The sequence below is a fragment of the Anopheles funestus genome, chromosome 2RL (assembly GCF_943734845.2).
Source record: "Anopheles funestus chromosome 2RL, idAnoFuneDA-416_04, whole genome shotgun sequence".
Lineage (NCBI taxonomy): Eukaryota > Metazoa > Arthropoda > Insecta > Diptera > Culicidae > Anopheles > Anopheles funestus.
This window is the reverse complement of record NC_064598.1, coordinates 42,943,755-42,961,333: the sequence shown is the minus strand read 5'-3', so window position 1 is coordinate 42,961,333 and position 17,579 is coordinate 42,943,755. Positions and strand designations below refer to the sequence as shown.

The window sequence follows — 17,579 nt, the reverse complement described above, 5'->3', positions numbered from 1 at the left end:
CTACACAATGAGCAAGTGATTAAATCTGGGAGTGTGAGTGTGAATGAACTCAAATTCTCGCCATTCCAGCTTGTAATTCTCGTAAATCTCGTAATTCTCCAAATATTTTCAATGGGATATTCTACAAATTCGTTCCATAACATTGCTTATAAGTGAAAGCATTTTAGGTAATCCATCCCAGCTCTAAAAAATCCTCTTCAGAATCACTTATTACATACAATATTTATGTATACAAAAACATGCAATTTATGCAAACTTAATGTTCGCGTATATCCCAACACAAATCAATACGATCAAACGTATTCTATGGTTTTTTTTTTAATGAAATCAAATTTTTTAAAAATAATTTTAATTAGTTGTGTGCTATCCAACTGTGAATTTAACGATAACCGGACTAAGTGGCCCTGGATGGCGTCGTGCTGGTAATTGTATAATATCAGAACTATTTTTTTAATCCAAGCTTTTCACAGGGGCCCCTTTTGCTTTCCCGCTCAGAGCCCCACGCGTCTATTTAGACCCCTCAGAAGGATAAATTCGATACCATGTTAGGCGTTGCATCATTCTTAGGGCATCCTTAGAAACTGCCCTGTAGTATCTCAATATTCTATCTTTAATTTTTTAAATTTTTTCTTGCAACAATAGCAATATATCATTATATCATTTGCTACGTGGCTCACATCTCAGAAAAACACGTATCTCGACTGTATTGGAAGTTTTTGAAACTCTTCTATACATTACTGTTCCAAAAATCCAGCTTGTATTTTCATATATTTCAACTTACTGCTTCGAATGAGTGAGTAACTTATCTCCGTAAGATATCCATATTTCGTTAACTAACTTGTAATTTTCCCTCATTTCCACTCTCAACAAACTTCGCTGCAATACCAAGAAAAGCAATTTCCTCCACTATTGCCTACTTTTAGGCGTTTATGTTCAACTGGCTCGTAGATGAGTACATGAACATGAGACACGGTGTAAGGGCATCTCGTGTAAAGCACTACACCGTTATGACACAATCAATCCAGCGCCTCACGAGCCTTTCGACAATCGTACGCTCAAGGTGGGCATGGTACAGCTGGACTTACCCACCGGTTGCAATACTACCTACCCGGATCCAACCCGGCAGAAGGTTATCGACCGCGTTGGTGCACAATTCTTAACGTCAATGGTTGCGATTTGGGCCGGGAAAAACCCGGACACACCGACTACCAATCGGTTCACCCACTGACCCAGTGCTTTCACCGCATGGTTACTTTACGGTTAGTGTGGAAAATGATTCACACGTTCACATTCAGTCGAACCGAGGTCCGGCTGGTCCGTGTGGTCTTGTTGCGTGTTGAACGGGTTGGATTTGCCGGTATTGCATAATCGATTGATGCTTGAACGGTCGGTACGGTAGTGGGAGCTCACAACGTGACGTGATGGCGCGTTTAAGTTTGTTTGTGTTTTATGTTGACTTTCGTACTTTCCGTTTGCTCGACCCTTCCCGGCAGTCTCTCTCTCCCGTAGGAAGCTGAACTAAATCTCCCGGCTGGTATTGGTTGTGCAGAGGGTTGTTCGGATGCTGTACGTCGGTAAGGCTCACGGTATTATGCAATCGCTACTTTGGCCGGGGTTTCGGTTTAAGCAAAAAACGGGTTCCAACACACAGCAGAATACATATCAACACCAACGCTTCATGTGTTCGGAGAAAGTCAACACTGCGTTAGGTAGGGAAACGCAAAAAACTCAACCACTGGTTGAGGTCGATCTTTGGTCCGTATGGATGTACATACGTACAATCACAGCAGGTCAAAAGTTTGCCACACAGGCCCCCCTAGCGCACGGTGTGCGTTTCAGTGGAAATTTATTATTCATGAACTGACATGATGTACTGGGAAGGGATAGAATTTGTTATCAACTTGTCGAATATATTTGCCCGCGACCGTTCCGACCGAGATTGATTGCGTACGTGCGCATATGGGAGTGTTTTTAAGGCGACGTTGATTGAAAAATGTGCGTCGGGAGAACACAAAAAAAATCCCTTTTTCTGCTTGGCGGTTTTGTTCTTCAAATATTGACAATGTATCATTTCACCGATGTAAATCTAATCTGCAGATTCGATGCGTTACGGTTTGTTGGCATTTGTTTGTTTAAGAAAATTATTCTTATTTAATCAAAAATTGAATGGACACCAACTCTGTTTCCCCTGGCGTATCGACGAAAGAAGGAAAATAAACTTTCCTGGCCCAATACCCAACGTGCGCGACGCTTAGAATGTTAATCAGATCAAGATTTTGTGGAAGAAGCGAACTTTCACTTTCGATCATTCCTGTCCGACAAACAAAGAAGCCTCCAAATGCTCGCGGATTCCATCGCTATGCCGGCCATATTATGCCGCACGATGAGTCATGTGCGACTAGGTCTGTACGTGCCACTATTAGCACATCTCCCTACTACCCGGACCCGATGACCTATATGACGCGCCGCACGAGGCAGCATCCCGGTTGGCGCTTCGGCAAAGAACCTTGGCCAAACCGTCTTGTAACAGCATACGCGACTCCCTCCCAGGACTGCACTGAAGGTGTGTGTGCTGGCGCTACAAACGCACATCCAAAGCGATCGTTCATTGACGGCAACAAACCCCAACACCCGGCCGTATAAAACCGAATGAAGTGAACTTTCGACCATTCAGTTTCACTTTCGCTCTTGTTTCGTACCGTCTGTCTTGACTTGACAGTAGTGTGGCGCTTTTAGTAACCCATTCACGGCGCAAGGGTGAGTATTTAATTTGCAAACGGCGTACACCTGAGCCTGCTATTAAGATATATTGTTCGTTGAATTTGAGATTATCGTCTACCGAGAACGTTGAATAATGTGTACGAGACGAGTAGTGTAGTGACCCCACCGTATGTCTCGTACAATCTGGAAGGTGCATTTATTTTTTTTTTGGTGAAAAAAAAGGATATTTACATGTGTTTGTGTGTACGTGTGCGGGGAGTTTTCTCGTCCCTTGGTGGTTCCTATTGTAGAATGAACCTTGTTTTTTTTTGGTTTTTGGTTGGTCAACTGTAACTGATCCTGTCGTCGTGAAACCTAATGAAAAGAAAATAATAAAAATGAAACAGCTGTGAGCAAGAGACACGAACCGAGTGAATCAATCCCAAGAGAAGCACACTCGGGGTGAAATGAAAAGCATAAACATTAAGGAAGAAAACGACAGCAACAACAACAACAAAAACCACAACAACGGAACTGTTTTAATAACACACAACGATGAGGTGGAAAATATGTATATAAAAAAAGCAGGGGTGGAGAAAAGAAAGCAACAAAAACACATACAAAAAAATAAAATAAAACCAAAACACACGCACCGTTTCGTGATGAAACGAACGATATAACAAAACAGAAGCACCGACCACCACCGGCACTGTGCACTAGTGAAAGATTGATAGTACAAACGTGACCTTTCTGGTGGTGCGAAAAACCCGTACTGTGACCAACGCACCAAACGAGAAGGAATGCTCCGGCTTTTCCGATGTCATTTTTGAAGCACGGAACGATCGTTTGCCTCACCCAAAACACCTAAGGGGCTCGTAAAGGCAAACCCGGGGCGAGTGGCTACATAATGAACCAACGGGATTGCTCCTTTTTCGGCACCGGGATAATTAATTTTATCCATCGGTGGCGAAGGATCCTTCCTTCCAATCGGTGCGACAAGCGCTTTCGGTTTTACGAAAATGACCCGGTTTCCAATATCGTGGAAAACTGAACAGTTCCACCAAAGAGTGGGTGTTGCGCAGTAACGGGGGAGTGTGCGTAATTTATGTATTTTAAATTTATCGGTTCACGTTCGCGATTGAAGGGATGTTTGTTCAGTTAAAAGCTTAAAGAGAAACTGAAGAACGGAGGCAATTTTCATTGCGGTGACTAAACTAGCATTCGTTTTGTTTAAAAGAAACGACCACAGACGAAACTGTTGCTGAAAGCGGTATGATTGGTTTCTATTGATTTTTTAGTAGCTCTGTAACAAGTAACCAAAGGCTATAGTTATGTACTCGTGAGAGACGCTTCCCATTCAAAGGTTTTATACGAAAGATGAAACTTGGCTCCCAAACGCACCCAAAAGAAAAACCCTCCCACAAAAAAAAAATAAAAGTTCATCTCGGGGCATCTAGGGTGAAAACGGACAAAATAACAGAACAGAGCAAAACAATGATAGATTGCACCGATGATCATCAAAATTCCGCTCAGCTTTGGGACATGACCGACAAACAGTGGCCCCGTTTTTTTTTTTGCTGTCAGAAGGGTATGTTTTGGGGGATTGTAGTACGGGCCTTATAAATAGGACAAATCGTTTCACAGTCGTCGTCACCAAGACACCTCAAGTTCCTCACGTAATCGTATCGACCGACGAACGTTAGGGGTGAAATCACACGTACCCGAAGGTCAAGCTACATTACAGGATCGTCGTCTGACGCCAAATGCTGAATCGTTGTACCTTTAAAGGCGTTGGCGTAATAGTTGTATTTTTTATTTTGCACACGAACGCCTTTTTGAAATTGATACGGTTGTGTCTGAAGCGTTGAAAAATTAAAGGGTAAATGTTTTTTTTAATATGACGAAATTATTGTTCGAACATGTTTTACCCCTTACAAAAAATGAACGCATGCTGTTTTAGTAGTTTATTAATTAGTGATTCAATTCGATCACAATTAAAAGGCAAACAGATTAATGGAAGGTGTCGAAGATCAATTGAATTCATTTTTTTTGTAGCATTTTTTTTGCGTGAAGTGTCAAATTGATATTACATTTTTATCACACGTGCCATATACACTGTGCAGGGGTACTCACAGGGTTATCGTGGTCCTGTGACAAAATTGGGCCTATTTCTCAATTCTATTCAGTTAAACTAAAGTCCGTTGAAATTATTCTCCATCTGAGAAAATCCTTAAGTTTATTGAAGTATTGAGAGCATGACATAGGTGTGAAGTGAGAACGCTTTGAAAGCAGTTGAAGTTAGTTAGCAAACAATCCAACGTACATTTTGTGTGACGAGCTTTTTCAATATGGTTTCTCAATTCACACAAAATTCGGGAGACACCCAAAACTATTTTAAGCAACTTTCAGAATGCTTAATTTTTAGATTCGGCCATTTTGACGTTTTGGATGGGGTTTATTGTATGCAAATTTTGCGTTATCTTACCGTTTATATATTGATAAAGTAAACGGTAAAACAAACGAATATATTTCACTTGAAATGCACAATGGCATACTTAAATTTTTAAAAATATCTGTAAGCCATTTCCAAGACATACAAAAAAAAACATTTTTATCGAAGCCTTTTACGCTGCGTTTCTAACTCAGGAGTGAATGAAACATGGTTATGAAGAAAACCTCTTTCGAGCTTTTATAGGATGAAATTGATTCTATACAACACTTTTTGAACTCATGATAGTTGCGTAAGTTGAGAAAGATTTGCATAGAAACAAATTCGTTTCAGACAACATACAGAAGATGAAAAAGCAAAACCACGTGCACATGAAAACCCTGTATGGCAAGAATACGCTTAATATTAAAAGCGTATCTACGGTTACGAAATGAAAATACTGAGGGAAACCCTCATGTAAATGATTGGTAAGGTAAATAATTAAATTTCATCCAATTTCCTCGCCGGTAACGTGATACATTCATTGTGGCAAAATGTTACATTAATTTTTCAATTACAACTCCCCCAACACATCCTACCTCGAATCATCATGCTGGGACATGGGAAGAATGTATTTACCACATTCCCCCGGCCACTTACCGATTCTTGCCGTTATGGAATTAAGCTCAAACCGGTTCGATGCTTTCCCATCTCTGTCCTTGCCCGGTTTATCCATCCACCTTCAACCATCCACGATGGTAGGGAATGCAACGGACCGGCGAAGGAGATGATTGCAGCCGGCTCTTTTACGATCGCACACGTTGTATTGTTCGTGCTGCTGTGTGTCTGCTTGCATGTGATTGCGTTCCGTCTGTGGCTGTCTGTAGCCAATTGCAACTCAATGAAACCTAATGAAATTAACCAACTTGCTGGGGCCGATTTTCCACCGAATCACTCGCGGAAATGTGCGCGTCTGGGGTTTGCCTCCCACCTTTCCACTGGCCGACAGTCAAGCATCGGGGCGTGGGTTGGAGTGTTGGATCGCGTTGTTAAGACAGCCAGAGCTCCTTTCTCCATAGCAATGTGCTGCATCTTTGCGACTCTCTTTGTGCCGATCAGATCTTTCTCTTTCTCTCTTTCTCTCTCTCATTTCGAACCGAGATCGACCGAGGTAGGGGTTTTGGCGCACCCATTCGTGGGGTCTTAGTGCGTCGGTTCAGACACGAATCCGTCGAGGTCGTCACCAGTTTTGTGAACGTGCGTGCACGTGATGGAGCGCAGGATGAAGCTGTATAAACCGGCATAAGCGGATTAACTAACGTGAGTGAGATTAGAAGCCCAGGAAGTGCATCCTTTTTTTTTTTGCTGCAAACGTTTACAAACAGAGACTAGTGCAGGCTGTATTGATAGTGATACTGAAACGTTAAAACAGCGCAAAACCGATGACAATTCGAAAGTGAGCAAGTGAAAGTGCAGCCAACTTTCGGGCCTGTACGTGACACGTGAGTGTGAGTGTTTTGCAGGTTTTTTTTTATCTCGGGTGGGAGGATTTTGTGTTTTACGTGTTGTGAATCTCCGCTGTGTGCCACGTGCCTGCGGAACAGATAGCTGACATTAGTTCAAAAGCTACATCCCTTAAGGTGATGCTTGAAAAGGGCATTCTTGTGAGGCATCCGAGTTCTACCGCTTCAGTCCGATCACACAAACTCTTCCGTCCGGCCGAATGTGGCGAAGTGAAAGTGAATCGTGCTAGATTGGCTGATTGGTGAACGATTGCTCTCGGTACGTGGGCCGATTTCCATTTCATTCCGTTACTCAATCAACTTGAATGCTGAAGTGTTTAACCGGTAGAAAATAGCTTATAAAATGTTTTTGGACCAATATCGGAATGATGCTAGTACCGTGAAACAAAAGCTTTTTTCTCGAGTGGTTATGCTATTCCCAACATCAATTGCCTGCTTCGGCAAACATAATCAACTTGGTGGACTACATTTCACATAGTTGATACCGACGACCACGACAGTTTCATTTTCAATCCCATGTCCAACACAGCTTAACAGTTTTCGGATGGAAAAGTTAGCTTCGATCACATTTTTTGCTGGACTACGCCTGGTGTGATGGACGAAAAAAAGTTCATTATTTACCTAGCTCAGGATTAAATTTTGAGTACTGTATGAGAAAAAATACCTGGTTCAAAGTAGAATATTGAGGTTATGTCATAAACTGTTGAATGTTGTGCCGAAAAAAGATCAGATTTTTTTTAGTTTGTCGAGGGATTGGAGAACTTGATTGATTGGCAGCTAAAGTTTTCAATTAAATAGAACGAGGATTAAATTAAATAGAGAAGAATAAATAGAGATTAAATTAAATAGAACAATAAAAAACAAACGTTTTTGATTGATATTTTGCCAGTATAGAGACGTATGTAGATAGATGCCAGAATATCGCCGAGCTTGTGGAAATATACACATGAGTAGGTTCGAGCATCAAGAAATGCCTTTTGAATTGACTTCCCATTCCTGTAAAGTATGAAAGCTCTTGACCACAATTCTACTGTATTTCACATACAGATGAGCTAAAATGTGTACCTAATGTAGGCTTACGTTTATTCACAAAATAGTATCAATGTTGGAATATTATTAAACGACCATACGATGGGCCAACATGAAATGTAAGAGAACTTTGTCTGAGTTTCGAAGCAAATTCTCTAAAATCTCAACTAGTAACATCATATTTGAGTAACACATCAATACCGGTGCATCGTTTTTGTTACTTCCCGGAAGCTCGTTTTAGGCCGGCTTGTCTTGTGATCCCTCGGGAGGAAAGCGCTTGCAACGTTGTTGAATATTTGACGACCATTTCGTGAAAGCTGTGGGAATTCTGGCGAACTGAAAACATGAGTTTATGCGAAGCAAATATCTAAAACCGACCATTATCGGTGTGTTCGACGTTTCGGTAGCACATTCACGCACGACGGCCCAGCCAAATGAACACGTCATGTGCTGCCGGTTGATAACAGCCGTTGCTGTGATGTTTTATTTTTTCTGTCTCCTCAAACACGATAACATTTCTCATTTCGGAACATAATTATGAACATTGCACAACGCTCGCCAACGCACGGTATTTTACTTCCACCCCTCCTCCATAGACCCTCCCAACGTACACTAAACATGTCCACCGGCTTTAGTTTGTTGAATTCACTGTTTTTGCCCCTGTTTTTGCCCGGAGGGGTGATGATCGGACGAGAGAAATTCGAATTCCATGCACTGCTTTCTCGGACGCTGCTCCATCGCTCGGCACAACCAACCATGTGCATGTGTTGTGGTCGGATCCGACCGTACGGAATACGACCGATTACACCGATTCCGTTCGTTGCGCGAAGCTCTCTACGCGTTTTTTACCAGCACGTTCCGCTTTTCGCGCTTATCGATCGCGTGTGGATTTGGGTTGCGACCGAGTGCAAGTTTTCCACTCGTGCTCGCGCTCAGTGGGTTACCTCGATCGGCCGATCGACCGATCGATCGCAGGGTATCGGGCATCTGGGCGCTGCCAAATCGCTTGAAGGTTGCTGCGTGTTAACAAGTGGTTCATCTTTGCCAGCTCACGTGTGCAGCTGACTCCATCGTCACGCCTGATGCCGTGCGTGGTTGATGGGTTTATCGGAGCATACGGTAAACGGCCCTTACCATCGGACATTGTTCGATTGTTGCGCATCACTAGCGAGAGTCTCGGAAAGCGAGCGAACCAATTGAGGGGGAGCGAACAAACAGCGACAAGCAGCGTTCGCGCTCAAAGTGGACCAACATCCGTGGGGATAGCATGAGCTCACCATTGGGAAAGTAGGAGACAGTTGATTCAAACGACCCACAAAAGGCTGTTCATTGCGATACTTACTCCGGTTTGCCTTTCTGGGTGTCCTTTACAGAAATGAATGTCCTCGTGAAGCATTCACATCGCGGCGGAACGTGGCTAGGACCGATCGGCGTCTTGGCAGTTCTGCTGCTGGCATTTTGTGTCACTCCAGGTCTTCCGGAGGGCATCAAACTACCGGACCAAACATCCAGAACAAACGACAATGGTCCACCGGTGTCTGTCCAGCAGCAACCTGCAGTCGGTGAGGAACGGAGACAGGGTAAGAACCTGTTCGACTTCATCGGTCTTGGAACGGGTGGCAATGTCGATCCGTATCTGGCACGTACCAACACCCAATGTTTGAACGGAGAGTTGGCCGAATGCTTCAAGTCGCAGGCTCTTAATACATTTGGCGAGTTCTTCGATAAGGATCAATATCAGTAAGTGTGTTATTCTTTTACTTAGAAAATTCCAACTCTTTGTCACTTCTACCATACCTCTGTTCTTTACAATGGCCCACAGACTCACCAGTGATGCACGCATTATACGACTTCCGGAAACACAGCTACGATCACTGGCACAGGAAGGGTACGAGTTTGTAGGCGAATCCCGTCACAGTGACTCCGAGTGGGAGCTACTGTACAAGTACGCCCTGCGCCGTTTGGAACGGTTCGTCAAGTCAACGGCTTTGGAGTTCCAAATGCCCGATGAGCTTACGGAGGAGGGACGATATTCTGCCCGCTTTATCGACGAAATTTCCGACGAAATCGATGTGATCGAGGACAAGAAAGCTCCACTGTTTACACGCCACCGGCTAAAGAAGATCTTCATTCCCCTGCTGCTGATTCTGAAGGTGTTCAAGCTGAAGCTGCTGCTCTTCCTGCCACTCGTGCTCGGACTGGCCAGCTTCAAAAAGTTGCTCGGTTTTCTGGCCATCGTTGTGCCGGGTGTGATCGGATATCTGAAGCTGTTTAAACCACACCAAAGCTGCTGTACGAACGATATCTTCTCGGGCGGCTATCAACCGCAATATTCGCCACAGGGAATCGGTTCGATCGGTTACAGCCCGTACAAAGAGTTCACTGGGCAGCACTATTCGCGACCAGAGGGGGGATATGCTTCACCGTACAGCAACTACTACCGTGAGTCGGGCCGAACAGATGTTCAGGGAAGCAACGTGAAGTTTGGAGATGATCTCGCCTACCAAGGCTACTCGGAGTATCGCAGTGGTGGCAAGGATGTGAAGGCAGAAATCTGAAGAGGTAGCGAAAAAAGAAGACCTTTGTTGTCATATTGTATATCATGCATCAAACCGTGTTCATCCCTGCATGTTAATGCCATGCTAGTGTAAATATTTATGACAATTAAAATAAATTAATTAACCATTCTACGATCGCGTAATGTGTCCATTACTGTTTCTAATATAATTATTTCCCCCTATATCAACGTTTACAACAGTTTGCATGCTAGTTTCTTCTTCTAATTCGTGCCCTGCTCATAGTCGAGCACGTCGGGAAGACTTGGTCAGGTCGCCAATCCGTTTCCAGGAAACTCAGCCTAGGTCTGCAATAGTCCATACAAGGCTGCATTCACTCTCCGGCAGGTTTGACTCCAACTGATCCAGAAATCGAGCTCGCTGTGCTCTTCTCCGCCTCTTGCCGAACGGGTCACTGACTAGCTCCTTCCTGGTGGGACATGCGTCATCATGTAGCCCAGCCAACGTATTCTTCCGGCTTTGACAACCGTCAGGACATCTGCTCCGCCAAACAGCTCAGGTAGCTCGTGGTTCATTCTTCTTTTCCACACACCCTGCACGCACACACCGCCAAAAATAGTCCTTAGCACACGCCGTTCGAAAATGGCGAGTGCATTGGCGTTCTCCGTTAGTATAATCCAGGACTCGTACCAGTAGAGGACTACCGGACGTACCAGTGTGCGATATATGGTGCATTTCGTGTGTTGTTCGAGCCTTCTGGATCGCAGGAGTGGAGCCCGTGACAGGCACGATTTCCCTGAACAATGCGTCTTCGGATTTCGCTGCTCATGTTGTAGTTCGAAGTTACGATCGTACCAAGGTAGCAGAACTCTTATACCACCTCGAGATTGCCTCCGTCAACTGATACTCTGCTTCCGAGTCGAGCTCTATCACGATTAGAGCTTCCGGCAAATAGGAACTTTGTCTTTGTCGCATTGATCGCTAGTTGAAGAAACCAAATTCCATTATAAATACTGATTGCATAATTACTGCTAAGAATCAGAAAAAGATATAAAGTTAATATTCAGAAACACTTACTTCAAGTTCACACTCCTTTCTAATCTATATCGTCTAAAAGGTTGATAGTAATTGTCCTTTCCATCAAACAGGCTAGCAATTAATCTCATACCACGAGTCCATTTTATTGCCAAACACTTCCTACCAGCGATAACATCTTCTAATGATCCTCTGTGTGAAAATTTATTACCATACCAATCTACCCGTCCCGAAGATGAGGTAACTTAGCTTGAGCTCGAAATCGATTCCAACCGTAAATTACATTAACCAAACCGAGTCCGGGTGAAACGAAAATAAACGCAAACGCCAGAATACCATTTTGGGTAAGATTTATTTTGTTTTTTTTCCCCAATATCCCGATGGTGTTACATGGCACGAGTCCAACAAAATATCTAGAAATGGATCAAACAATCTAACCGTCATTTGGTCCCAAAACGTCGAAGGAACCATTCGTATCGCCTCATCTATCTTCCGGCTTCATCATATTTCTCAAATGCCATTTATCCTCGAAGCTGGTGTCGGTATTCGGTTGTTAGCTTTCAGCTTCGATACTGTGACCGGCGACGGATGGTACCATAATCGATCCATCAGTCGGTTTCGAGCCTCGATTCGTCTGTACCGAAAGAATCTGCGAAGGATTTGCTCGTTAGCGGTGGGTTTTCGTTTCGCGTACGCCAAATCAATCAGTCGCGGCAATCGATTGATTTGAATCCATTTCATTGCAATGCTATGGTTTTGATTTTGCGCTTAACCTAGCTTCAAGAAAACGTGCGCCCTGTTTGTTATTATTGGCAACAGTGGGCAGCGGAAACGATGGCCATTCGGTTCATCGAAAGTGGTACCACACCGGAAACCGGTTAGAGCTGGGCGAGAAAGAAAATGAGTGCCTTCTGAGTCGAACCGGTCAGCTCATCCTGTTTCAAGGGCAGCCTCGATTTGTGAGCATGCACGCACCCAATGTGGGTATTCGCAGCGAAATGCAATCCACCACCACAGAGGAATCTTAAACGAAACGCAGAAGAACCAGTGCAAGCAACGACGGTACGCATTAAAATTGTGATTTATCAATGAAAGCTGCATCGCTAGAGTGGACTATCCGACGCAGCCAGCACGCTGCCCGGCTACCGAGCTTAAAGGTCCAAGGGTGTCATCGCCGTTGGATGGGAAAAACAAGTGAAAAACTCGATCCGTTATTACACGATTGCTCCGGTTGTGGTGTGTGTTTGCTGTTGGACGGAAACTACCGTTTCCATGCACCGGAGATGATGATGATGATGATGCTCATGATGATAACGAAACAAAAAAAAACGTGCTGAAGTAGTCGTTAAGCGTTGCCGTACAGTAAGAAAATGGTTCGATCGTAGAACAGAAGTGGAAAATACGTTGGATAAGTGAAAGAGAAACCAATAACTATACAAACGCCCTCGGGGCGATGGCATATCGGGGCACTCGACCATGTTACGGATGAGCAAGGATTGGATTGCGCTTTCCCTCGTCCCTAGTCTTTTTTTATTCGCACATGGTATTTTTTTTATTCCTGTCGTTCATTTTCCTCGGGTCATACAGCTCATTCGTATAGCTTTAGTACACCAACAGCATGCTGTGCTCTGGATCATCTTAACGGCGACTACTGCACAGTTTACTGCACTTGACGTGCATTCGATCGTAGAATAAAGCTTGTGCCATCACGCCATCGTGTGAACATTTCGCGCTATCACTGTACTGTGCGGAGTATTTTGAATTATAAAAACAAAAACACAAAAAAAACACTGAGCAATAATACAGATAGGGCAAGAAGTGGATTGACACATTAAATCGTTGGTGATTTTTTTTTATTTGTACCTTAATAACGGCTTCATTATTTTATCAAAGGCTCAATCATAATCAGAAAGTCAGTGAAGAAAGTAATACAAATTGAAATTAAAGTACAAAAACTTTAATAGAAAATAGAAATCTATCATACAATGAAATTTTCTGAAAAGAAAAAAAAAGTAAATCGATAAGACAAACATTAGGACAAAATGGAAAAGTGGACATGCGGCTAAAAGCATTGTTTTTTGTCGAGAGAAAATTTTTTTTTTCTCTTCGATCGTTCGTGCTTTAGAAAAGTTGAGTTAATTAAAAAAAAGTCATAATAAACTGACAATCAGCATAGAATAATTGTTTTAAAATTTGTGTTTTTTCGAGAATTTCCTTTGTTCAGGGAGTTTTTTTTTGCTTTTAACGCGAACTAAGCAGAATGGTTTTAGTTATGTATACAAAACCAAAATAATTTTCACTCATTATTTATATGCGACGTAAAACTTTTCCCCGAAAACTTGGGACATTTACAACTAACACTTATTAAACAGCTACAGCTAAATGTACTCAATGTAATGAAAAATATAAAGTAATGAAAATTAAATATTGTATCACAATCTTCTTTTTGAGTAAAAATCAAACAGAAAAATATACTTCCAATGCTAACGAAAAAGCGTTTGATGCATAGAACTGCAGCCTGTTGCAATCAACCGAACGGTCCTACCAGTTTTCACTGCACATTCTTAGCTACGAAAGGGAAAGATGCATCCATTACGCAGAAACGTAATTCCATTCCCTGTAAAACACGCTCCACACACGCGAACAAATACCGACCAAGCCCAACTAAGGATGCTGGTCGGACGACAACGACGACGACGCGCAGCAATCTCAACAGCACACTAACAGCTTTACATTAAATCGCGTATCGCATTAAAAAATACACCACCGAGCATAAGAACCCAAACCCCGAGCGCTTCCAAGCCCCGTTGATTCCCAGCGAACCGCATTCGGCCGGATGTGATGGAAAGTGGTCCGGTCCGGTGGGATGCACCTTTTCCGAACCAAGAGAGGCGTTCTTTCGGATGATTTCCCAGAAAGGAACGCACGGTTTTCTAAACGAGTTTTCCAACCTCCCTTGGGGTGGTGGAGGGATGTGTGAGGGGTACGTTTCAGCCCTTTCGCTTCGCAACTCCCGTGGGTGCATAGTATCGTACCGGCGTAGTAGTGGCATCCGATCGGGTGGGTTCCGCAGGATGTTTGACATGCATTTTTCCCGACCCGCGTCCCATCCATGGCAGCGTATGTAGAGGGGCAAACACGTGGCAAAAGGGAGGGGAAAGGAAATGGGAAAAGTGTAAGCATAATAGGAAAACAATTTCGCTTCCATCTCGTGCCGTCTCGTGCGAGTTGTCGTCTTTAAATCTTCCCATCACCGACCATTGCAGCCTCCATTTTGCGCATGTTGTACGATCTACCCTTCCAGGTGTAGTTCCTTCTTTCTTCGTCACCTTTTCGCCATGGCCCCGTTTCGCGTGGCCCGATCGCGTGGACGACTGTGCCACGAACTGGTACCAATGGAACCGGTATCGAAGAAAGAAGGAAAAAAAACGGTTAAAACGTAGCGAGTTCTTCTGCCCAGCGAGATCGGTACAGCGTGTACACACTGTCCGGTACCGTGTCCTCATCTGCGACGTTCGTTGGGCTTATAAATGGAAGACAACAGCCATGGGACACAGTTTTGTTTCGTCTCCGTCAAGTTCAAGATGTGCACCGGTTGCCTTGGGACGTACGAAGCCGTGTAACACTGTGCCTAAGAGAAATAAAGTGCAATCGGAAGCGTGTCACTAGCAAAAAAACATCGAAAAGGAACTCATTCTGTTTGTCATCGTTAATCGCGTTCAAGTGCAATCCTTGCAACCATGACGTACATTGTTCGGGTGGTGCTAGTGTGTATATTGGTCGGTTTGATCGATTCCAATCCGGCCGTAGATAGTGGCAGCAATATCAATCATTTGGTGAGTGAATGTCGCACCAGGAAGAGCCAACACTCTTTGCTAATCTGATTCTAATTACAATTTTACAATTTTACAATTTTACGGTTTCGGACTTCGGATAAAAACAGGAATCGGAACACGGTACCTTCAGCAAGGCAGCGCTAGAGGATAGCTTCATACGTCGACTTGGTGGTAAGTGTACGCAGAAGGACAACAGTTCCTGCGTGATGCTGAAGCTGGTTACCTACATGAACCGGATGTTGAAAAAGTCCAGCATTAGCCTGGGGGATAGTTTCGAGCTGATGAAAACACGGTACGTTATGCTTAATGGAGTGCAATTAATATTGACAAACGGCCGACGCAAACCGATTGAATGCGGCGGGAAAAGAATGGAAATTCACAGATTGGACAATGGTTTGACGTGCGGGAAACGCTACAACCCCACAAGATGTGTGTCTCGATTTCCGGTCAATGCACATTATGTGGTGTTTGTTTTGTGTTAGACAGATTGATTTTTGTGTAACATTTCGTTCAATCTCTACCTTCGTGGCCGCAGCCTTACAGACGATTCAAAGCGAAATTCCAACCACAAACCAAAGTGTTGCAATCGGCTCTTTCATTATGGAAGGAGTTCCCGAGGGAACTAATGCTGTCCACAAATATTGTCCAAATGCTGCCAAAAACCCAATCAACCTTTTCTCTCCATCAGAGTCCAACCATTTGGAAACATTCGCTTTTCACTTCTGGCAAACCATCGTTCTGTTCTGTCTTTTCACAATGGTTCCATCTGTCGAAGGCTCTTTTTCGATCAAACATGGTTGTAGAATTTTTACATGTTCTCGGTCAGCATTTTGTATGCCGCAGAACGCCGGTTGCGTCATTATGTGTTTTGGGCGGAAAGTGAGCCTTTGTGTGATGGTCACAATACACACTAACAATACCTGCCCACTATCACATTCCAGCTCGGACGAACAGCTATCGGATTCGGACGCAGACGAGCTGTCGGTGTTGGCCCGTTCGACCACTTCGGACGACCATAAACTGAGCGTAATGGTGGCAGACAAAATCTGGCGCTTCATCCACAGCCGTAGTCTCCGGTGGCGGGCAACGAAGGCGACGGATGTGGTGGTCGCTTCCGGTGAAGGTGGCAAGCTGAATCTGGGTGTATCGCTGGATACGCGCCGGCTGTTCGAGGAAGGACGCGGTCGCCTCAAGCAATACGCACCGATGCTGGCCGCTGTCGTCATGAAGGCGGTTCTTATCGGTGCGCTCGTACTGAAGGGTATCGCACTGCTCGTCGGCAAAGCGCTGCTCGTGTCCAAACTCGCCCTGGTGCTGGCCAGCATACTCGGCATCAAGAAGTTGCTGCACAAAAAGTACATCACCTACGAGGTGGTTGCTCATCCGCCCGAACCGCACCACCACGTGGACACGTACAGCTCCGGATGGGCCCGCGCTCTCGATGGCTTCGTGGAATCGTTCTCGAACGAGCTTAACCGGCGGCTCACGGTTGATTCGCACGATCTAGCCTACCAGCAGCAGGCACCCACTCATTAGGGAAGGTTCGCGTTGGCGTGGCTTCCTTTTCCCAGTGTCCGATGTACCTTGAACCTGCCGCCCTAAACCAGCGGATGAATCGAATAAATTATTTATTTTATCTTATTGCCAACGGTTTCTTGTGCGCTTCATTTGCGGCGGGATTATCAAAGCCGGTAATCTTGTGCTTAGAAGGAAAGAAAAAAGTTTTCTGCCAGTTCCTGTTATCTTTTAATTTTTCTCAAAACAAACTTTTATTCCGTAAGGCGAATGTAAGATGTTTTCAAAAATAGATCCTTTCGTTTGTTTTTTTCTTCTTGTCATCACCTTCAGGAATAAAGTCCATCAGCATTTGAATATTTTTTCGCAGTTGAGATGTTGTGTTCTTTTCATTGAATGGATTTTCGATCATTTTTGAGCAAACAAAACCAATAGAGCAAGTTATAATTATTTCAGAATTTTTCCCCCAAGGCAACGAACTGGAAAAACTTTGATTGTTATTTTTTTTACAATCCAATTCGTCTTCGGTTGCTGGTGAGGTACAAAGCAGGTGAGCTCAAATGAGAAGTGTGCTGCGGGAAAACATTGATTTATCCAAGGATTAAGCTTTCTAGAGTGGATTAGATTGAATGGATTTTCTAGTGTGTCAAGAGGTTTGCTTTAAAGATTAGAAAAACAATGCAAAACGTTACTAGCAGCAGTAGGATTTGTTGGAATGTTTGTTTAACGATTTAGAGCAAAGTATTTTCAACATCTTGTGATCATGCTACAGTTGATTCGTTTTCTTTCATGCTTAATCTCCGATGTGGCGATGAATGAGTTTTCGAAATTTTTAGGAGAATATTTTAAGTCTTTTACCACTTGGTTGGAAAAGTTTGCACAAGGTGTAGAAATCAACAGTCAAAATTAAATTACATTTATTAAGCCAGGGCAGCACTTTAGACTTTTTAATATTGAAATACCAAACCCGAAAACATTTAAAATGCTTATATTGAAA

The 17,579-nt window shown here is 43.7% G+C and overlaps 2 protein-coding genes across 5 annotated transcripts; both read left to right on the top strand.

Moving 5' to 3' along the window:
• The first annotated feature begins 2,677 nt into the window (after window positions 1-2,677).
• Window positions 2,678-10,370, top strand: LOC125760960 (uncharacterized). Of its 4 annotated transcripts, none has more exons than XM_049421604.1 (3): window positions 2,678-2,757; window positions 9,054-9,420; window positions 9,503-10,370. In XM_049421604.1, the coding sequence occupies exons 2-3, from the start codon at window positions 9,056-9,058 to the stop codon at window positions 10,236-10,238; spliced, it is 1,101 nt and encodes a 366-aa protein (XP_049277561.1). In that variant the 5' UTR covers window positions 2,678-2,757; window positions 9,054-9,055; the 3' UTR covers window positions 10,239-10,370. The 4 variants fall into 4 exon arrangements, with proteins under 4 accessions (XP_049277561.1, XP_049277560.1, XP_049277562.1 ...); XM_049421603.1 differs by lacking the exon at window positions 2,678-2,757 and adding an exon at window positions 5,414-6,448; XM_049421605.1 differs by lacking the exon at window positions 2,678-2,757 and adding an exon at window positions 6,461-6,636.
• Window positions 10,371-14,491: 4,121 nt separating this feature from the next.
• Window positions 14,492-16,776, top strand: LOC125761328 (uncharacterized). Its single transcript, XM_049422334.1, has 3 exons — window positions 14,492-15,067; window positions 15,175-15,359; window positions 16,009-16,776. Exons 1-3 carry the CDS (start codon window positions 14,972-14,974, stop codon window positions 16,601-16,603), a joined length of 876 nt encoding a protein of 291 aa, XP_049278291.1. The 5' UTR covers window positions 14,492-14,971; the 3' UTR covers window positions 16,604-16,776.
• Window positions 16,777-17,579: the final 803 nt, after the last annotated feature.

Excerpts from the sequence above, each read along its gene's own strand:
- LOC125760960 (XM_049421604.1), top strand. The coding sequence starts at position 9,056 with ATGAATGTCCTCGTGAAGCATTCACATCGCGGCGGAACGTGGCTAGGA. Across the intron at positions 9,421-9,502 it reads TTCGATAAGGATCAATATCA|ACTCACCAGTGATGCACGCA; the intron begins GTAAGTGTGTTA and ends AATGGCCCACAG.
- LOC125761328 (XM_049422334.1), top strand. The coding sequence starts at position 14,972 with ATGACGTACATTGTTCGGGTGGTGCTAGTGTGTATATTGGTCGGTTTG. Across the intron at positions 15,068-15,174 it reads GCAGCAATATCAATCATTTG|GAATCGGAACACGGTACCTT; the intron begins GTGAGTGAATGT and ends GGATAAAAACAG. Across the intron at positions 15,360-16,008 it reads TTCGAGCTGATGAAAACACG|CTCGGACGAACAGCTATCGG; the intron begins GTACGTTATGCT and ends ATCACATTCCAG.